A 20,423-nucleotide genomic window follows, 5' to 3' on the forward strand; every position below is an offset into this window, starting at 1 on the left:
GCACTCAAGATGAGGGCAATTCTGGCGACCGATACCGGTCTCATCAAAGGTGCACATCATCTCGCTACACCCTGTGGTCATCCATCAAGGAAATCTCTTGCCTCCCCAGGATTACGGAATGAGATTTTACATCCAAGATTTGCCAAGATTTCGGTTTGTTTGCTGATTTTCTTTTCTCGACGGCAGTGGTGGACGTGGTGCGGGAGAAGACGGAGGATGGAAGCGCCGGCGAGGAAAAGGTGGCATTCACCACTCAATGGGGCGCTACCCAGGCAAAATCGGAGGAGATTCACTGCATGCGCGCCTACCATGGCCAGAAGGATCAGGTTACCACTAGCCTCACCTCTCATCTCTCTCCCTCTCTCTCTTCATCTCTCTTCAGCCCTCTGCCCTCACTCCGAACCTGCACGCTTCTTCCTTTTTTCCAACCATCAATCTTTCTTGTGCGTGTGTCGTGCGTGTGCGGTGCGTGTGCGGTGCGTGTGCGTGTGCGGTTGCATTCGCTTGCTCAGGTGCTCGTGGGCCGAGCCGGCGGACGCGTGGAGGCCATCAACGTATCGACCGGCGTCAAGGTAGGATCGGTGGTTGACCCCAAGGCGCCCACCAAGCTGGGCGACAAGTGGGTCGGCGTCGAGACGGCCGCGTGGGCGCCCAACCGCGCCGTCGGCTGGTACACCACCGGCCGCGGCGTCGTCTGCAGCTTCGGCGACGACGAGAACGACGTCGACAGCAAGACCGTGGTCCACAACGGGTCGGTGGTGAAGGAGTTCGCGCTCACCACGGCACCCATCGGGGCCTTCCGGCTGCACCCGACCGCGCCTCAGGCCGGTACGCCTTCATGCCTCTACGCTCTGTCTCAACCAACCGTTCAAGAATCTCAATGCACACACACACACGCACACGCGCGCGCGCGCACACACACACACACACACACGCACACACCACATGGACACAGCTCTTGGTGGCAAGGGTGTGGATCTTCGGTTGGTCGAGGTGGAGAACGGCAAGCAGGTGTGGACGGCCAAGAACGTGCCCAACGATTTCCTGGACATGCCCGTACCTGGTACGTCGCACCACTGCCACCACGATCCTCCCAGTTTCACACACACACACACACACACACACACACACACACACACACACACACACACGACGCACACGACGCACACCGGGCTGACGCCACGTCCACAGTCTGGGTGACCGATCTCGGCTTCCTTCCCGACGACCCGCGACGGATTGCCGTTGTTACGGGCTATCACCAGATCCGTGTCTATGATGTCAAGTAAGTGCCGCTCCCCTCTAAAATGGTGCAATTCGTGTGCGATCAATCCCATTGGGTGGCTGTTGACAAACTCGTGTGTGTGTGTGTTTGTGGTGACGCACACAGGGCTCAGAGGCGTCCGACTATCGACTTCGAGCTCAAGCAGCTGCCACACGCGTTCAGCTGCATCGTGCCCTCGGCGGACCCCAACGTGATCGCCCTGGGCGACACGCACGGCAACGTCGTCGAGATCGACCTCCGCAACAAGAACATCAAGGGCCTCTACCGCGGTACATACTTTTATTCTAAACAATTCAATCTATTGTTTTAATTTGTTATAATAATAATAGAAGGTTATTGATTATTTATTTATCTATCTATTGTTCGCAGGTATTGCGGGTTCGGTGCGCTCGATCGCCTACGGACCCGATGGGAAGACGATCGTGGCGGCTTCGCTGGACCGCTTCCTTCGCGTCTTCTCGACTGCTGGTCCGCTTCGCAAACTGCAGCACAAGGTACACAAACACACACACACACACACACGAGCTTGGAGGCGCTCTTGAGCGGCGCCAATCGACAACACACACACACACACACACACACCCGCACACAACCACCGCAACACGCGGCCGTCGACCTTAAATGTTGGTGCACGCAGGTCTACCTCAAGCAGAGAGTGACGGGCCTCGTGGTGACGGAGCCGCCGGCGCAGCTCGAGGAGGTAAAGGTGGAGAAGGAGGAAAGCGAAGACGACGACGTCAACAACGAAGACGACGAAGAAGGAGAGGCTGACGGCGACATGGACGAGGAAGGGGAAGGCGAAGATGGTGATGACGACGACGACGATGATGAAGAAGACGATGACGATGACGATGACGACGATGACGATGACGACGACGACGATGAAGACGGCGAAGGCATCATGTCCAAGGGAGGCATCATGGAGGACGACAGCGACGACGATTCAGTCGGCAACAAACGCAAGAGGCCGTCGTCCGACTCAGGTAGCCGTGGTCGCGGCGGTGGTCGCGGTGGCAGCCGTGGCGGTGATCGTGGTGGCAGCCGCGGTGGAGGTCGTGGTGGCAGCCGCGGTGGAGGCCGTGGTGGCAGCCGCGGTGGAGGCCGTGGTGGCAGCCGCGGTGGCGGCGGTCGTGGCGGCAGCCGAGGTGGTGGTCGTGGCGGCAGCAGGGGCGGCGAGGCGGTGACGCCAAGCGGCCCCGGCGAGACGATGGCGGCGCCTCGCCCTCGCGCGGTCGTGGCGGCGGCGGCTTCCGGGGCGGTCGTGGCGGTGGAGGCGGAGGTCGTGGCGGTGGAGGCGGTCGAGGTGGCGGCCGAGGCGGCGGTCGAGGTGGCGGTCGCGGTGGTGGCCGGGGCAGGAACTGAACTCGTCTCACCACTACACTGTGGCTGGCCCAACACAAAGCACACGGCCAAGCAAAAGAAAAATAGTTGGATCATTGTTAAAAAATTCTTTGCTGCAATTGGCGGAGATTTAGGCGGGTTTTAGGCTTGCCAGACACTGCCGGCACTTGTAAGTGGCTGCGGTCTGTGGGAGAGGGGTGTTGTCAACCTCAGGCTCATCGATCTCAACAAGACCAAGGGGGGCATGTCCCAGTACGCCGGCAGCAATGATGATGATGTTGGCACCAACGACGCGTCGGCCAACGAAGATGACGAGCCGGATGAATTGCGCCAGCGGCTGCGGCGTAGTCTGCCGCAGCCGCTCGGAGAAGATGAGTGGTCCGAGGAGACGCTGACGGAAGATGAGGGCAGCAGTGCTTCCTCTTCCTCTTCATCGACTGCCAGCAGCACATTCGACGTGACCTCGAGTCAATTTTCATCCCAATCTCGCTCTACATCGTCGCATGATTTACTACGCCGGCTGAGTGCGGATGGACGGCTCGAGCAGACCTCGACAGGCGATGAGGCCGAAGACATCGATCCCCTCCATGCCCATCTCCAGCACAAGCTGGCCAGGAAGACAAATAATGGAGGAAATGCTGCTGGAGGGAATGCTGGGAATCGTCAAGGAATGGAGGCAGCTGCCTCGCCCGACTGGAGCTCGGACGATGCGACGAGCCACGAGCGCCGGCAGGAGCGACGGTCCTATCGCATCTCGACCATGGGCGCCCCGCCTGCCCGCAGCTTCGACGAGCCACGTAGCGGCCGTGAAGATCGTCGACGCGCCGTCCTGGGCGATGAAGCCGCGGGCATCGATCGTAACCACTTCCTCCCTCTCGCGTGTCACGTGCTTGTGTCGCATCGCGTGTGTCGTATGTGTCGTGTGTGTCGTGCGTGGCATGGCTGACGCTCGAGGTGCAGTGCGGCGCGGACTGCGGCGGCTGGAGGTCGCGGGCACGGGCCGGCGGAGCGAGGGTAGTGCGCTGCGGCCCCAACTGGAGCCGCCGAACGCGAGGATGCGCTTCGGCTCGCCCATGGTGAGGGCCCTCTTCAGGACTGCCGAGCAGGAGATTGGACCCCAACGCCGACCCAGCGGTACACCACTTGCACGCACACACGCACACCACACACACAGCGCACGCACGCACGCAAACTGACATGCGTGCGGCATGGCTTTGTACAGTCTATCCGCAGGGAACTGTCGCTGCGATTGTTGTGGCGCCGCGTGCGGGCATCGACGACCAAGACGGCTGTGCGTGTTAACCTTGCGAGACCCCTCGTGTGCGTTCAGGACTAATCTGCGCCCACACACACACACACACACACCACACACCACACACACACACGGCCAACGACAGGGACGAGCATCGATTTGAGCGATATTGAGCAGAGCCAGCTGGAGGAGGAACGGCAGGACCGCAAGAATAAGAAGAAGAAGAAGAAAAGCAAGAAGAAGCGGAAGAAGAGCAACGACAAGAAGAGAGGGAAGGAAAAGGAGAAGGAGACCACGACCGACGAACACGACGATGAAGCTTCGCTGGTGAAGAGGACCAGCACGGGAGCAGCAACGACGACAAAGAAAAAGAAGAAGCCCTCGATCGACGGAAGGAGAAGGAAGTCTTATATCTTCCCCATCGATGAAGCAGCTCATTTGCTGTGCGTATACACACACCACCGCACACGCACCACCGCACACGCACCACCGCACACGCACCACCGCACACGAGTTCACCATTTGGATTTTTTGCTATGCAGGCAAGAGCCGGCGGTTCCGTTGCACGTGTGGTTCTACCAGACGGTCCTCAATTTCTTGTGGCCCCCGCTCAACTACTATCGCCTCCACTTCCTCTACATCTGCTGCTGCTCTGTTTTCGGTGCGCTCGCTGCACACCACGACACATGCATACCACACGAACTCGCAAACTCACCTTTGGGTTTCATTGTTATTATTTCAGGCGGCCTCTTGATCTATCTGTCGCAGGGTCCTGGCAACATGTCCTACACTGATGCCCTCTTTCTCAGCACCTCGGCCGTCACCACTTGCGGGTGCGCAACACACACCACACACACACACACACACGCACACAGTAAGCGCGAGCTTTTGATCACGTGGCACGTGTGTGTCGTTGCGCGTGTGTTTAGGTTGGTCACGACGGACACGGCGAGGGTGAACCGGTTGGGCCAGTTTTGGGTGGTGGTGCTGATGATCGTGGGCAACTTCGTGCTTCTCACCCTCCCGCCCGTCTTCCTCCGCCTCTACTACTTCCGCAAGCACTTCCGCACCACCGGCCTCCGATGCAAACGCCGAGTCGGTACGCGCAGGCTGTGCGTGTGTGTGTGCGTGTGCGGTACGTGCGTGTAGGTCGACTCACGCCTGGAGTTGGCACAGCCGAGTACAGCGCGCTGAAGTGGTTCGCGGCGATCGTGCCGCTCTACTACTTTGCATGGGTGGGCATTTCGAGCTTCATCATCTCCTTCTACTTCTCCGTCAGCTCCAGCGCCCGAGACGTGCTTCGCCAATACGGCAACAATCCCGTCTGGTACCCACGTGTGTCGTGTGCTGTGTGTGTCGTGTGCCGTGCGTGTCATGTGTCGTGCGCGTGCGCGTGAGTGTCGCGTGTGTCGTGCGTGTGATGGTAGTGTTGTGTGCTGATGGTGACGATGATGTTCTCAGGTGGGCCATCTTCCACTCAGTGTCTTCGTTCTCGAATGCGGGCATTTCGACCACCCCCAACAACATGGTGGCTTTCCAGGACTACCCTTTCCCGCTCTTTGTCTCGTCCCTCCTCATCCTTGCCGGTACGCACACGACACGCACGACACGCACCACACACGCACACGACACTCACCCCCACGCATCGCGATGCAGGTTACACGGCCTTCCCGCTGCTGATGCGTTTCATCGTATGGTGCCTCTATCGCCACAACAAACTCATGTACGTCCCCCGATTGTCGTGTGTGTGTGTGTGTGTGTATGTGTGTGTGTGTGTGTCTTTGTCAGCTCACGGTCCTCGCTGTCGCATTTAGTGACTACCGGCCCGTGTTCAAGTACATGCTCGACCACCCGCGTCGCTGCTTCACCCACTTGTTCCCCGCTGCCGAGACCAGGTACGCTCTACCGTGTGTGCGGTGGTGCGTGTGCCGCGTTCGGGGGCTGACTGGAGAAACCTTTCTTTTAGGTGGCTGCTGCTGGTTTTCATCTTCCTCAACTCGGTCGAGTTCTTGTCCGAGATTGTACGTTCCACCATCGGCCGGCTCCTGTTGTGTTGACGCCAACTACACGTGTAGTGATGCATCTCGAGGGGGGGGGCTGACACCGCGCGGATTGGACTGCAGATATTGGACTGGTACAGCGAAGCCTACCACGGGTTCACGCCCGGGCTCAAGCTCGCCAACATGTACTACCAGGTACTTCCTCCACGCACACAGCACATGTCATGACCAACGACACGACCAGCGACACGACACACACGATGCAAGACGCACGGCGCACACACAAGTCTAACAAGCGCTTCTGTTCCCAAAAACAAAGACCATTTCCATCCGGGTGGCGGGATTCAATTCCATCGACGTAAACAAGCTCAACACCGCCCTCCTGTGGCTCTACACCGGTAATTACCGTTCATGTCCTCCATTGCGTCCGTAGTTCTCGCATACGCACACCCATTCGAGCGCGTGTCGTGTTGTGTCGTGTCGTGTCGTGTCGTGTAAGCTGACCACCTGGTGTGTGCGTGTGTGTTCTCAAGGCATGATGTACATCTCCGCCACGCCTGTGGCCATCGCTGTGCGCTACACCGGCGCAGCCCGAGCGCAAGAAATCGGCATTAGTATGTGCTCCTCCGTCTGTCTGTCGTGCGCTGTGCGTCGTGCGGCGTGTGCTGTGTGCTACATCTGTGTGTCGTGCGTGTGCAGCTCTTCATTTGTCCTCCGTGTGCGTTGTGTGTGTGTTGTGTGCTATGTGTGAATGAACAGAGCGTGGTATACCGATGAACAATACGCTGGCGGCGCAGGCGCAGAACATATTCGTAAAGCACACCATCGTCCTGTTCGTGGCGGTGCTCTTCATCATTATGATCGAAGAATTACCGCTCACCTCCGACCCCAACTTCTCCATCTTCAAGATCATCTTCGAGATCGTGTCTGCGTATGGTACGACACGACACGACCAACGACACGACACACGCAACTTACATCGATGGTTTCAGGGCCAGTGGGTCTGTCGCTGGGGTATGGGGACAAGCCGTACTCGTTTTCCGGGGCCTTCCGTGATGGATCCAAGCTCATCATCATCTTCATCATGATCCTCGGCAAGCACCGGTAACCACACGACACACCGACCACACGACGACACACGACACGACACGACACGACACACACACGCACGACATACACGACACACCGACCACACGACAACACACATCGACACACACGACACACTTGATGCACATGACGACACAAGCTTACGCCACTCCGATGTGCAGCGGTCTGCCGGATTCGATCGATTCCGCCATTTCGCTGCCCTCCACGATGCAGCCGCGCGACCTGGAGCGAGGCGACGCGCCACGAACCAGCGCCGAGCGTCGCCGACGTCAGCGCTACGAGAGCGACGATGATGACCATGATCGCAACGACAAGCGTCGCGATGATGACCGCGCCGGGGGTGACAGCAGTGATGATGACGATGACGGCGGGCCGACAAAGCGGGTTAAGCGCGTCGCGTGGGCGCTCTGGGATTCACTGCTCGGGCACGACGACGGCCACCACCGGCCCAACGCCAACGCCAACTCAGACGACGACGACGAGGACCCGGGCCTCAGCGCCGCGCCCACCTACGGACATAAAACGCTGGAGCGACAGGACTTCGGCAAGGCTGCTGCTACTGGTGTATCGGACTTAAAATCGGCCGACAGCGCGTCGACCGAGGAGTGGCGCGACCTGCTGCAGCCGCTGGAGATGACCAAGGACCACCCGATGCACGGGCGGCACCGCCGGAGCTACGACACGCTTCCGCTGCCCGCGCCCACGACAGAGCCTGAGCGTCAGCAGCAGGAACAGCAGACATCGCCGGGTCATCACCATCACGACTTCGACGACAAACACAACTCTGGCATTCACGACAGTTCGCTGGTGGCTGATGACGACGGTGGCGGCCACCATCTCCTCGTCCAGCACTACCACCACCCTCACCACCGCAACCTCTCCCTGCCGGCAGTCTTCCAGCGCCCTATCGCCTGAGAATCGCGTGCGTGTAGACGTGTGCGTGTCGTGTTCCGTGTTTCGTGTTTCGTGTGTGTGCGGTTTTTTGGAGGGGGATGTGGCGCGCGTGTGTCATTTTTGTCTTCTTTTCAACCCATTTTGTTCACCACCGGTTCCTTCGCCCGAGTTCGATGTCTTCCTCGCCAGTGTCGAACTGCGACCCTTCCTCGTCTTCTCCTTCGCTTTCTTCTTCTCCGCTTACTTCTCTCTTTTCGTTTTCCGGGCCTGGTCGTTTTCGTTCTTCGCTTTCTTCGATGTCTTCCTCGACGTGACGCGAGCTTCTCTTCGTTTTCTTTTTGTCCGCTTCGTGGCGGTGACGATGATGACCGCGATGGCTGTGATCGCGATATCGCTGACGTTGCGTGGCGTCGTCACCGTCGCTCTCGCTGAGCACTTCGATCTCGTCGAGGTCCGTTTCTTCGAACAGGAGCTCCTTGGGGACCGTCACAGCCGTATCGATCGAATCCGGCAAATTCCTGTGCGCCGCCAGTCTCAGTGCCCGCACACGCACACGACGCACACGCGCACACGCACACATGCACGCACACGCACACGCATGTCAAGCCATACGAACCTGTGCTTCCCGAGGATCATCATGAACGAGAGCACCAACTTGGAGCCACCGGACAGGACGCCCAGGAAGGACGTGGGATTAGAGCCATAGCCGAGCGAGAGCCCCACAGTGCCTGCCCAGACAGATCCGCGCACGACACGACACGACACGACACGACCAACGACACGACACACATTCAGCTTGTGAGTCGAGCTGCGTGTGCGGTGGTGAGTATGCGTGTGGCGGTACCGTAGGCGGAGACCACCTCGAAGATGATCTTGAACAGGGAGTAGTTGGGGTCGACCGCGAGTGGAACCTCTTCGATCATGCTGATGAAGAGGATGGCGAGGAACACACACACAAAGTGTTTCACGAACACGTTCTGCACCTGCGATCCTACCGTGTTCTTCTTGTGAGGCGCGCGGCTCGCTGAGTGAGTGACGAACACACGTCTGACGTTAGCAACTACGACAGTTTAGAGCGCGCTTGTTGAGTCGCTAATTTGAACCCACCTGCCTCGATGCTGTCATCACGGCTTTGGTTTTTGGCCTGTCCGGTGTAGCGCACGGTGATCGCTACAGGCGATGCAGAGATGTACATCATTCCTGTGGTGCGGGTTCAACAACCCGCAATATTAGCATGATGTGTTGTGCGTGTTCCGTTGGTGGTGCGTGTGCGAGTGCGTGTGCGTGTGCGTGTGCGTGTGCGTGTGCGTGTGCGTGTGCGTGTGCGTGTGCGTGTGCGTGTGCGTGTGCGTGTGCGTGTGCGTGTGCGTGTGCGTGTGCGTGTGCGTGTGCGTGTGCGTGTGCGTGTGCGTGTGCGTGTGCGTGTGCGTGTGCGTGTGCGTGTGCGTGTGCGTGTGCGTGTGCGTGTGCGTGTGCGTGTGCGTGTGCGTGTGCGTGTGCGTGTGCGTGTGATACCGACGTAGAGCCACAGGATGGCCGAAGACAGCTTCGTCAGATCAACTGAGTTGAAGCCCGCTGTGCGAATGGCGATGGCCTGCCAAATGAAAACGTCAATAAACATGAACCAGAGTGTCAGGGTACCGGGGTGCCCACGAGTTCACCTGAAAGTACATATTGACCAATTTGTAGCCTGCGTTGAGCTGGAGATAGGCCGCGTTGTCCCAATCTAGTATCTGCACAGATAAAGCCATATGTTCAATGTGCTTACTTTTTCATAACATGAACCAATAGAGAACAACTCAGTTTGCATTGACATACCAGTTCGAAGAGGAACTCGACCGAGTTGAGGAAGAGCAGCAGTACAAGAAGCCACCTTATGAAGGTGATGATGATTCACCCAGTCATTCACAGGCGAGCTGGGGAATGCTTGCCCTGAAGAGAAGTGGCGGAGCGTACCTTGTCTCCGGAGCGGGGAACAAGTGGGTGTAGCAACGCCGCGGGTGGTCAAGCAAGTACCGGTACACGTGCTTGGAACGCCTGGCATCAATGTGGTGATCAGATGATAGCGATGATAGCCGAGGTTTCTAAAGGGGGTTCTCACGCACTTCAGGAAGGGCACGCGCCAGAGCGTGTAGACGATCAGACGCATCATCAGAGGGAACGCTGTATTGCCTGTGGGTCCGGAGAGAGTGTTTGAGTCCGAACCGTGAGCAAACGCACTCGCACACAAGATTGGGGGGGGGGGTAAAAAGGTGGCGACTCGTACCGACCAAGATGAGGATGGACATGACGATGAGCGGGAGTGGTTGGGTTTGCCACTGGACCATGCTGTCCGCGAACGTCGAGTATCCGCAGTTGCCGAAGGCCGACATGGAGTGATAGAGGCCCCACCTGCAAGCACGTGAACGGTTAAGGTGCCGGTCCGGTAGTTAAGGAGGCGGCCAGGCTTCTTAAGGAAGTAGCAGGAGTACCATGCGGGGTTGTTGCTGTTCTTGTCCATCAGGTCAAGCGCGTCGGGGGCCGAAGCAGCGTAGACGCCCAGCACGATCCACCCCAGGCCGACGAAGAAGCAGTAGTAGGACGGCACGATGATCAACAGCTGCCACAGGGCGAAGTACTCGTCTGATTGTGTTTTTTTAACGGTTGACAGTCGGTTGTCGAGAACGCATTACAGTGGCGAGATAAAGTGTGTACCACTCCTGGAGTGCTGATTGGAGAATTTGTGCCAATAGTAGAGCCGGGTGACGACCGGCGCTAGTGTGATGAGCACACCATTGCCCAGGAGCATGATCCCAGCAAGGATCACCTGCCCGAGGCGACTGAAGACGGCGAAGTTCGTGGGAATCAACCTGTGGGCGGGAAACAAGGAGATTAATAATATCGTTGTTTTTTCTGATCATATCACTTTAAATATACGGTCTATGTATGTAGATATATCAGAACATGTTAATCGTTTACAACACAAATAAACGGAGGAAAGGGTTACCCTGTCTGCGTGCTTGTGGAGACACCATGCACGAGCGCGTCGAGGTAGCTCATCTCCCCGATCAGCCCCAACTGCGAGACGTAGAGCGCCAAACCTCCTGCATGCGACGTGGGGCGTTTGTTTGGTGATGTGGCGGCGATGCGCCAGTAGCGGGCGCGTACCCAAAATGGACAGGAGACAGATGTAGAGGAGGTGCAGCCGGAAGTAGTTGAACGGCGGCCAAAGCAGGCTAAGCACGGTCTCGTAGAAGAACACGGAGAGCGGCACGCTCTCCTGTTCCTCTTGGTCCTTTCTGTGTGGTCCACAGGCAATGTCTCAGCTCAAAAGATAGTAAGGGCGCGGTGGTATTACCGATAGAGCGGGTTTTGTGTGGAGTGCCAGTGCTTGGCTCGTGACGTGGTTCGCTTGGGTTGGGCCGTGCCTCTTCTAGTAGATCGCTTGGCCCGGTCACCATCTGGCCGCCCTCAAACTCAGCAAAAATGGAACGAGAATGAAAGTCTAAGTTGGCACCTTTGGGGCGTGTGCGGGAGGGGCGGCGTTCGTCCTCCGCCGATCGAAACAGGGCGTGCACGACTGTCGATCTCACGTCCCTCCACTTTGGCCCCTTCCTGTCGCCACCATCGTCCGCTTCGCCTTCTGCGCCCTCCTCTTCCACGAAATCAACTCTATGCCCCGTCTTCTCTTTCCTCCTTCCACCGGCCGCGCCCATCTCGAACGAGGCCGGTTCCCCCTCCTCACCTCCCTTCTCACCCTCTGCTGACGTTGATGAGGGCCACGTAGTACCCAAGGAGCTGTCTTCCGCTGTATCCGCCATCTCCTTCTTCCGTCGTCCTACACTGCGTGAATCCAGAATGATTGCACAGAAGACCTGCCCAAGCAAGCCTTTCAAGCTCCGCCCAGTGCCGGGGTGCCATCATGGCGGACTCCTGCACGAAGCTGTGGTCTCAAGTCGCCATTCGAGGCCATGGCCGCCAACAGCCAAATCCAGTTTTCTGTCAATTCGCCCAATCCCTGGATAGGGGAAAACACTTTCCACGTTGTTTTCTACAGCACTAATTTGTGGGAAAAGGTCAGTGTTGTTGGTGATGAAGATGATGTTGGTGAACGTGTGGGGATCTCCTGGACCCTGTAGTGTCTGCAGAAGGTTTTGGCGCTGTGCCAGCTGCTGCACAGGCCCATGTTGTTGAGGCAACTGTAAAACAGGCCAGGGTCCCATTCTCACTGAGCATGGCGTTGGAGAACTTCACTAAGGCAGAGGATTGTTTTAACTTGGATAATGTTATATTGTTGTAGCTGTAAAAAAAAAAGTAACAACAACAAGGAAGTGTTCCCCACTTCCCTTGGGTAACCATAGTTACCCCAGGTAACCACCACTTTGGTGATGATCTAACCTAACCAATGAAATTCAAGATTACACAGAACATGCATAACATATTCAATACAATATATTGATATAACAATATAACCAACCAGGCCGTCACACCGAAGGCATCATGGCGGGAGAACAAAGCTTTCCGGCTGCATGGAGCCCACGATCACCTTGGCCTGGAAGTAGGCCTTGCGCGTGGCCGCGTAGTCCGGGTGGTGGATGCTCGTCGCCTCCATCAGCTCCTTCAACAGCGTCACGTACTGCGGCAGGTGCTGCACCACCACCACAACAAGAAGAAGAAGACGAGGGCGGTTGGAGAGGTGGTGATGGTGGTTGAACAGGCTGAGGAATAGCAGGGTACCATGAGCGGCGAAGTGAAGAGGGTCTTCAACGAGTTCTCCTCGTAGAGCTGGAGGGTGGTCTGGATCTTGCGCTCCATGTGGCCCACGAAGCAGCTGAAGCAGAACGAGGCACTCCTTGATTCCTCAATCTTCTGCCACTGCTGCTGGTTCTCGCTGCAGTAGTCCCAATAGCACTGCAGGAATCCCATCTACGCACGAACACACGACACTCAATGTAACTAGACCGCCGTGTGCGGTGGTGCGTGTGCGGTGGTGCGTGTGCGGAGGTGCGTGTGTGTACCTTGTCGATGAGAAGGTCGCCGATGAGGGACGAGGAGTTGTCCCACGAGGCGCGAAGCTTTTCAGCGAGAGCGGAAGAGAAGTCGGCGTGCTGCTTGAGGTAGGAGTCGAACTGGCCGAACACCTTCTCCAGCGCGGGTCGCATGTGCACTTCGTCGTGGATCGCCAGCATCACCCGCCCAAAGAACCACTACGCACCATCGCATGACACACCGCACACACCGCACAGACCATCGCACGACACGCACGGCGTGAGATTGGTCATTACGGATTCTGCCGGTCTGGATTGGGGGCAGCGCACCTTGACCGTGATAATCAGGTTGAGCTTGTTCATGTAGGCCTTTTCCGTGTTCATCAACTGCTCGATAACGTCGCTCCGCTTCTTCTTGGGTCCGACCTTCGCCACCTGCCCCAACACCAACATTTGTTAATATATTAGATATGTAATGTTAGAGATTGGTTATCCGTGATAGGTTGTTGTTTTTTGATGGCCATCGAATGGGCGAGTACCGCGGCGTGGCTGTTGTTGAGGGAGGCGGCGTTGGTGGTGAGCCGCGCGTTCTTGAGGAACGAGTCCATCTGCCGGCCGGAGGTCACCTTGCGTAGCCGGTCGGCCCGCGGCGTGAGCCCTCCGCTGGTCGTGTTGCCGCCGCTGCCGGTGTCGCCCTCCTCGAGGCTGCCCTTCTGATTGCTCGTCGCCCGGCCGCCGCCCGAGCCGCCAGCCTGCCGCTTCGCAGGCGCGTCGGTGACCCGCCGGCTGATGGCCGGCGACGACGGCGCGCTGATGCTCGACGCTGCCGCGGCCGCGGCCGCAGCGAGACCGTCGGTGAGGTGGCCGCCCTCGATGAAGATGCCCGGCTTCACGTTCTCCACGTCCTTGAAGAAGACGAGGTTGTTGAAGAACCGCTTTTTCCGCCGTTCCTCTTCTTCCTCGCCGCCTTCGCCGGGGCCATCGGCGCCCAGCCCCTCGACGAAGCCGACGGGCGGCGATGACGATAGCGGCAGTGGGAGCGGGTGTGCGGCGGAGGGGAGCATCACCGACGACGAAGATGAAGAAGAAGAGGAGGGTGGTGGCGACGTAGAAGAAGTGGAAGAAGTCGTTGAGGTGGAAGCGAGTGGGGAGTTGCTAGGCGAGCGCGGGCTGGTGGGCGTGGGGCTGTCGGCTCCGCGCTTCTCGGTGTGGGCCAGCCGCGACACCCACGAGCTCGCCTTGTTGAGCTTGGTCGGGGCGCCAAGAGAGGGGCTAGCGGATGAAGAAGATGAAGATGATGGTCCAGACGTAGCAGAAGAAGAAGATGTAGAAAAGCCGGGAGATGAACCCGGCGAGGGGGCGGCCTCGCTACGCCGCTCGCTGGCGACCCGCCGCGAGAGCTTTCGAGCCACGCCTGTCACCTCGGACGAGGCGAAGAGCGAGGAAGTCGATGTCGAGGAGGATGAGGCCGTGGGCGTAGTGGGGGCGGGCTCTTTGGCCGATCGACCCAGCCGGGTGAGCCCGCGCTTCTTCAGCTTGGAGGTCGTGGGCGGGTCGAGCGAAGGGTCCATCTTCTGCTACTTCTTCTTCTTCTTCTTCAGCCCTGGCGATTGGGGAAGGAGACTGGAAGCCTGATCAACAACAACAACCAGGAGATCAGAACCTCTGCGGCTTTGGGGGGGGGCTGTTTTGTTGTTGTCTACTGAAGAGGTGCGTGTAGTACCAATCTATTGGATTGATATAGGTTGATGTGTGTTGGAGCTTGGATGTGTTGCAGGCCAGCTGCAGCTGAACAGAACTGGTAAGGTTCCCTATTTGGCGTGTGGCACACCCTTAATTGTGCATCATACAAGAATGTTGGGGTATTAAGTTGAGCCAAATTGCAAACCTAATGTTTCTCACTTTCCTACACGCCACCAAACAGCAAAGTCTGGTCACTTCCACTACATCACCCGTGTTAACATGCATGTGTCGGGATGGGATGCGTGTCCTCGTTCGTATATACAATACTCATAGGAGTATACATTACATATAACCTTCTTGTTGTGTTTCGTTCGAACTGGGTCCACGCAACCTCCACCTTTCGCTCGTTCGTATTCGTGCCACGTTGATGTTACTCTCTCGTTGTTGTTGTTGTTGTTGTTGTTCGGTTCCCCTTCGTCTTCCTTCTTCGCTTCGGTTCCATCCTCTTGGCTTGGCGAGGTCGTGTTGGTTGGCCGAGAGGATCGATTGTGAAGATTCGCGCAACGCTCTCTCCACTCGCTAGCAGCCGCAGGCGTTGGAGTCCGGGGCACCGCCACGCTCTCCGCCGACCTTGAGGGCGTCGGGGCCAGGTCCCTTGATGGCATCGTTGCTGCCATGAACGATGATGTTTTCGACGAGGAAATTGACAGCTTCGTCGATGTTGATGTTCTCCTTGGCGGAGGTGGCGAACCACGCGAGGAATCCATTCTCCTTGCAGTAATCGTTCATCACCTCCTCGCTAAGCGGCGTCTTGACAAGATCGCACTTGTTGGCCAACAGCACAACGGGGAGAGGATCGCCGTTGGGCAGTCTAACCTTCTGCAAATTCGAAGGGGCAAGAGAGGTGAGCAAGACGAAGATTGCAAGAAGGTAAACGAGATGAGATTTTGCCAAATCGGCGTTGCAACGTACGTTGTCAATGTCCTCCTTCCATCTCTTGACAGCTTCGAACGACGAGTTGCGGGTGAGATCAAACACGACGAAGGCGCCAACAGCCTCTTTGTAGTACACCCTGGTGAGGTTGCCATAACGCTCCTGACCAGCAATATCCCTACATGTTCGTTGAAGATTTCGCGGTAACGGCCGTTAGAGCCAAATATTGAGAAGAGGAGGGGCCAAGGGGACGAGACGCACCACAGCTGGAGGTGGATGGTGGCATTGGAACGCTGGATGGTCTTCAAGGCAAAATCGACGCCAATTGTGGTCTTGTAGGACTCAGAGAACTGGTTCTCGACGCACCTCCGAATGATGGCGGTCTTACCCGTTCCAATGTCGCCCACCTTCAGGAAATAACGCGTTTACACATCTTGTAAGAAGGGAGCCCAAGTGGAGCTGGCCATTTCCAAGACAACGTACCACGAGGATCTTGTAGAGATATTCGGTGGCCGGTCCCTCCGCAGCCTTTCCGCCGTGTCCGTGTGACATGTTTGTTGATTGAGGCGATTTGCTTTGAATAGATTGGCAGAAATGAGAAGAGATGCGAGAAGATGGAGCGCAGACGACGAAGGAAAGGTAAGACTAACGCCCGACTTCGCTGGCGTACAGCACGAGGGAAACACAGAACACACGGCGGCAGCAGCTTCTGTTGGTGTTTCCTTCCCTACCGCTCTCGAAATTTCGGGACAGAGAAAATCCACGGGCACCGTGCCGGGTATTTCTATTATGTAAGGAATGTTAAACGGAAGTTTAACATTCCAAATTCTTTCTGGTTGCCGCGACTTTTCTGATTTGAAATTTCTTCACCAGTGAGAATCAAAGGTTGCGACACTGCTGCTGGCTAAATTCCTCCGGCGAGACAAGGTTCAGTCTTTTCGGTTTCCAAGCCCTTCCAGCATCGCCATCCCGGTTGGAAGTACAGATTCGTGCGGAGGACAGATAGATTCAGGATGGTGTCCCTCAAGCTTCAGAAGCGCCTCGCGGCCAGCGTGATGAAATGTGGCCAGAAGAAGATCTGGCTCGACCCGAATGAGGTCAGCGAGATCTCTATGGCGAACTCTCGTACGTTGTCCTCCCGAGGCATCCATTTGGGTTTAAATCCGCACTCTTGATTCAGATGTTGATTTGCTTTTCTATCCACAGGCCAGGCTGTCCGTAAGCTCGTCAAGGATGGCTACATCATCCGAAAGCCCCCCGTGATGCACTCGCGCGCTCGCGTAAGGAAGAACCTCCTGGCCAAGCGCAAGGGTAGGCACATGGGTGTCGGTAAGAGGAGGGGTACCCGTAACGCCCGTATGCCCGAGAAGGTCATCTGGATCAGGCGCATGCGTGTGCTCAGGAGGCTTCTCCGCAAGTACCGTGAGGCCAAGAAGATCGACAAGCACTTGTACGTTACCCCGCTGTTACGATGATTGATTTTTTACTCGATTCAGAGATTGATTTCCGGACGCTCTTCTATAGGTACCACGAGCTCTACATGAAGGTCAAGGGTAACGTCTTCAAGAACAAGCGTGTGCTCATGGAGTACATCTGGAAGGCCAAGGCTCAGAAGATCAAGGACAAGGCCGAGCAGGAGCAGGGTGAGCTCAGGCGTCAGAAGAACCGTCAGATGAGGGAGCGTCGCGCCAAGCGCCTCGACGAGAGGAGGAAGGTCCTCCTCGGCGAGGACAAGAAGGCCGTCAAGAAGGAGGAGACCGGCAAGAAGGCCGCCGCCCCCGCTGCCGCTGCCGCCCCCAAGGTCAGCAAGAACCAGAAGAAGAAGGAGGCTGCCAAGGCCGCCGCCGCTGCCGCCCCCGCCAAGGCTGCCGCTCCCGCCAAGGCCGCCGCCCCCAAGAAGGAGGAGACCAAGGCCGCCGCCCCCAAGGCTGCTGCTCCCGCCAAGGCCGCCGCCCCCAAGAAGGAGGAGACCAAGGCTGCCGCCCCCAAGGCCGCTGCTGCCAAGCCCGCCGCCAAGGCTGCCGCTCCCAAGAAGGAGGCTGCCAAGCCCGCCGCCGCCAAGCCCGCTGCCAAGGGCGGCAAGAAGGGTGGCAAGTAAGCGTGTTCGACCCCAAACACACGACTCTGTCCGCTTTCACCGCACCGACCTCAACAAAAAATCAAATACTTCAAACCATCTCTAGCTTGTGTGGCGAACCTGGTTTGTTTTGGATGTCGAGATCGATCTTGTGGATAGATTTATTGGTTGGTTGCGCATTGTCTTGCGTGCTTTACAAAGCCGTGAGCTCTTGCTCGGGTGATTGAATTGAAATTCATCATTACAAAAAAACTGTGCGCCCTGGTGTCTTTCTCAAGAATGACGTCATTCTTATCTTCTCTGGCCGCGGGTCCTCTCTAGAACGCTGTCCGGATCATCTGAAGAAGGGCTGTTGATGTGTGCAGAAAGGGATGATAAGCGTTTTGTAGATAAAAACACAAGCTACTGGCTTGGGGTGAGGACAGTACCGGAACCGACGACGACGAAGAGGAAGAAGCCGAGCACGATGGGGCCAACGGGGGGCGAGTTCTCCTTCTTGGGGGGCAACACGGCTCCCCGCTTAGTGATGTTCTCGTGGAACTTCTCGTTCTTCTGCCTCAGAGCACGGGTCGACTGCAGTGTCAAGAGCGATTGTTAGATGAGCGTGTGCATCGGCCCAAAATCTGCAAGCCACGAAGAAATAGCAAGCCGCAATCGCTGGAGATGCACAAGAATCGAAATGATGCTTGGCAGGGGGGGGGGATTGATTGATAGAGTAGCGCAAGCGCTTGGAGAAAGAAGAGCGTAGGGAGAAGAGGAGAAGGCAATAGAGTGGAGAATGAATCGACTACGCACCATTGTGTTGCAGATGGATGGAAAGTTGAGAGGGTTGACTTGCTGCCGTGTGTGTGTTGGTTCTTCGCCACTTGCGCAGTTTCGGTTCCTTCTTGTCTTTCGCGTGACTCTTGAGGTAAGCAGGTCAACGACGGTCAACATATGAAATTTCATCGTAATTTTATGCAAATTGTCGGTTTAAAGCAATTTAAATAAATTCCGGGCCGCTTGGGCAGTCATTGTCACGCGCCCACTGGACCACCTCCAGGTAGCCCTCCTGGGCTGCACGCGCGATCACCTCGTGGTTCCACTGGCAGCCATTGGCCCGTGCCCACTTGAGAACCTCCAGGTGGCCACCACCGGCAGCAGCCACGCACGTCCACTCGTCCCACTCGCATCCCTGGCCACGCAGCCACTCGAGCACCGCCAGCTGACCTCCCCGCGCCGCCGCCTCGCACGTCAGCTCGTCCCACGGCCCGCTCGCGGCGCAGGCCTGCAGCAGGTCCAGCCGGCCCAGCTCCGCCGCCACCTGCGACGCATCGCCCTCCCAGGGGCCTCCATAGTCACGCGCCCACCGGGTCATGTCTTCGTCACCGCGCAAGATGATGCTGGCCCACACGCTGTAGCCCCACGGGTACCCCTGGGCCGTGGCCCATTGCAGAATCTCCAGGTGGCCCGCCCGAGCGGCCGCGGCGCAGGTTTCATCGTCACACAGGCAGCCGTGGCCCAAGGTCCACTGCAGCACCGCCAGATGGCCGCCGCCGGCCGCCGCCGCACACGTGCAGGTGCCCCACGGGCAGTCGCTGGCCCTCGCCCACTGAAGCACCTCGAGGTGGCCCGCGGCGGCCGCGGCCGAAGTGGTCCGGTGGTCCCACGGGCAGCCCTCGGCGCGCAGGTAGCGCAGCGTGTCGAGGTCGCCCAGCGCCGCAGCCGCCGCGCAGGCCGACTCGTCCCATGGACAGCCGTTGGCGCGCGCCCACTTGACCAGGTCGAGCTGGCCCGCCGCGACCAGCTGCCCGGTGAACTCCTGACCAGGCGGGCGGCGGGTCCATGGTGGGGCGACATCCAGCAGGAGGGCTGCAGTCCAGCCCTGGCACGGCGCGGCAGCAGGGCAGGGTGAGAGGGTCCACGTAGCTCAAGACCAGCGCCACCAGCTCCGGCATCAGCCCCTCCATGTTGTGGTCTGTCTCTTCTTCTTTTGCTCTGGCCAAATACATTATTCGAATTTAAGTGAACTTCTCGGTTGATGACGAAGGGGAAGATGGCGGCGACAAGTCGAGCGAGAGACCAGCGAGCGAGAGTGCAAACTGGGCCATCCCCTCGACAAACATGGTGGAGGGCAGCCCGCCCCACTTGGCCTGCCACGCGCCAGGAAGTCAGCCAGAAAGAAGAAGACCCAGGATGACACAAGCGGCACCTTGTCACCAATCTGGCGTGTCTTGAATTCGATGCCCGTGTGCTGCTGGAACTCTTCCAGCGAGCGCGCTCGGCCGAGGCCGTAGAGATCGAGCTCGGACAGACACTGCGCGTGTGTCATGTGCGCACATGGTGTGAGGCCACGACTGTTCAGGCCACACATCAAAAGAAGAGGAAAAGAGTAACGCGAACCTCCGCTTCGACCTGGTCCCGCGGCGTGGCGCCCAGCAGGCACCGCACGCGGCGGAGCGATCGCTCCTTGAGCTTCTCCTTGTCCTCCACCTCCCAGAACGTAGGTCGGTAGGACCTAAACAGGAGGATCGGGTATATTAGCAGTGTGTGTCGTGTCGTGTCGTTGGTCGTGTCGTGTCGTTGGTCGTGTCGTGTCGTGTCGTGTCGTGTCGTGTCGTGTCGTGTCGTGTCGTGTCGTGTCGTGTCGTGTCGTGTCGTGTTGTGTCATGGGTGTCGTGTCGGAGCTTACCGGCTCCACAGGTGGTAGATGACGTGGTGCGGCGGGGAGAAGAAGTCCCAGCCGTGGGTCCACAGACGGGCGGCCATGCTGCTCTCCTCGCCGAAGAAGAGGAACGGAAGATGGGGATCGTAGGGCACCTCCTGAACCATCATTCGCCATCGTCCACTAGCCATCATTCCTCCATCCACCGCACGACACGACACGACACGACCAACGACACGACAC

General features: G+C 57.9%; 7 protein-coding genes and 2 pseudogenes across 7 annotated transcripts in view; 4 read left to right on the forward strand and 5 right to left on the reverse strand.

Moving 5' to 3' along the window:
* Positions 1 to 9: 9 nt before the first annotated feature.
* ACA1_174850 (WD repeatcontaining protein 74, putative) lies at positions 10 to 1,824 on the forward strand (the record flags this gene model as incomplete). Its single annotated transcript, XM_004356670.1, has 7 exons — positions 10 to 49; positions 187 to 326; positions 513 to 828; positions 956 to 1,063; positions 1,192 to 1,282; positions 1,388 to 1,551; positions 1,652 to 1,824. 7 exons carry the CDS (start codon positions 10 to 12, stop codon positions 1,822 to 1,824), a joined length of 1,032 nt encoding a protein of 343 aa, XP_004356723.1.
* Positions 1,825 to 2,060: 236 nt separating this feature from the next.
* ACA1_174860 lies at positions 2,061 to 2,644 on the forward strand (annotated as a pseudogene).
* A 649-nt stretch (positions 2,645 to 3,293) lies between these two features.
* On the forward strand, positions 3,294 to 7,897 carry ACA1_174870 (cation transport domain containing protein; the record flags this gene model as incomplete). The annotated part of the gene is made up of 17 exons (XM_004356671.1): positions 3,294 to 3,480; positions 3,584 to 3,757; positions 4,021 to 4,318; positions 4,418 to 4,536; positions 4,618 to 4,708; positions 4,805 to 4,974; positions 5,025 to 5,202; positions 5,337 to 5,461; positions 5,532 to 5,598; positions 5,690 to 5,770; positions 5,842 to 5,896; positions 5,999 to 6,070; positions 6,195 to 6,273; positions 6,409 to 6,489; positions 6,635 to 6,811; positions 6,868 to 6,979; positions 7,144 to 7,897. 17 exons carry the CDS (start codon positions 3,294 to 3,296, stop codon positions 7,895 to 7,897), a joined length of 2,820 nt encoding a protein of 939 aa, XP_004356724.1.
* Positions 7,898 to 8,021: 124 nt separating this feature from the next.
* Positions 8,022 to 10,915, reverse strand: ACA1_174880 (cation transport domain containing protein; the record flags this gene model as incomplete). The annotated part of the gene is made up of 13 exons (XM_004356672.1): positions 8,022 to 8,394; positions 8,493 to 8,604; positions 8,721 to 8,900; positions 8,984 to 9,076; positions 9,392 to 9,470; positions 9,538 to 9,609; positions 9,695 to 9,749; positions 9,833 to 9,913; positions 9,982 to 10,048; positions 10,143 to 10,267; positions 10,348 to 10,498; positions 10,571 to 10,725; positions 10,863 to 10,915. The coding sequence occupies 13 exons, from the start codon at positions 10,913 to 10,915 to the stop codon at positions 8,022 to 8,024; spliced, it is 1,596 nt and encodes a 531-aa protein (XP_004356725.1).
* A 1,438-nt stretch (positions 10,916 to 12,353) lies between these two features.
* Positions 12,354 to 13,907, reverse strand: ACA1_174890 (uncharacterized protein; the record flags this gene model as incomplete). Its single annotated transcript, XM_004356673.1, has 5 exons — positions 12,354 to 12,503; positions 12,593 to 12,781; positions 12,874 to 13,062; positions 13,174 to 13,278; positions 13,383 to 13,907. The coding sequence occupies 5 exons, from the start codon at positions 13,905 to 13,907 to the stop codon at positions 12,354 to 12,356; spliced, it is 1,158 nt and encodes a 385-aa protein (XP_004356726.1).
* A 1,198-nt stretch (positions 13,908 to 15,105) lies between these two features.
* On the reverse strand, positions 15,106 to 16,011 carry ACA1_174900 (Rasrelated protein Rab-32, putative; the record flags this gene model as incomplete). Its single annotated transcript, XM_004356674.1, has 4 exons — positions 15,106 to 15,402; positions 15,499 to 15,637; positions 15,721 to 15,866; positions 15,943 to 16,011. The coding sequence occupies 4 exons, from the start codon at positions 16,009 to 16,011 to the stop codon at positions 15,106 to 15,108; spliced, it is 651 nt and encodes a 216-aa protein (XP_004356727.1).
* Positions 16,012 to 16,472: 461 nt separating this feature from the next.
* ACA1_174910 (ribosomal protein L19e, putative) lies at positions 16,473 to 17,557 on the forward strand (the record flags this gene model as incomplete). Its single annotated transcript, XM_004356675.1, has 3 exons — positions 16,473 to 16,584; positions 16,666 to 16,909; positions 16,984 to 17,557. The coding sequence occupies 3 exons, from the start codon at positions 16,473 to 16,475 to the stop codon at positions 17,555 to 17,557; spliced, it is 930 nt and encodes a 309-aa protein (XP_004356728.1).
* A 961-nt stretch (positions 17,558 to 18,518) lies between these two features.
* On the reverse strand, positions 18,519 to 19,485 carry ACA1_174920 (annotated as a pseudogene).
* Positions 19,486 to 19,536: 51 nt separating this feature from the next.
* The window catches only part of ACA1_174930 (GlcNAc transferase), a gene marked incomplete at both ends in the record, with an annotated part of 1,892 nt that continues 1,005 nt past the window's right edge, over positions 19,537 to 20,423 (reverse strand). The window contains 4 exons of the mRNA XM_004356676.1: positions 19,537 to 19,668; positions 19,728 to 19,832; positions 19,919 to 20,033; positions 20,208 to 20,363. Of these exons, the coding sequence (XP_004356729.1) occupies positions 19,537 to 19,668; positions 19,728 to 19,832; positions 19,919 to 20,033; positions 20,208 to 20,363 (508 nt within the window). The remainder of the gene's footprint in view (positions 19,669 to 19,727; positions 19,833 to 19,918; positions 20,034 to 20,207; positions 20,364 to 20,423) is intronic.

The sequence above is a fragment of the Acanthamoeba castellanii genome, assembly GCF_000313135.1.
Source record: "Acanthamoeba castellanii str. Neff unplaced genomic scaffold scf7180000084741, whole genome shotgun sequence".
Classification (NCBI taxonomy): Eukaryota; Discosea; order Longamoebia; family Acanthamoebidae; genus Acanthamoeba; species Acanthamoeba castellanii.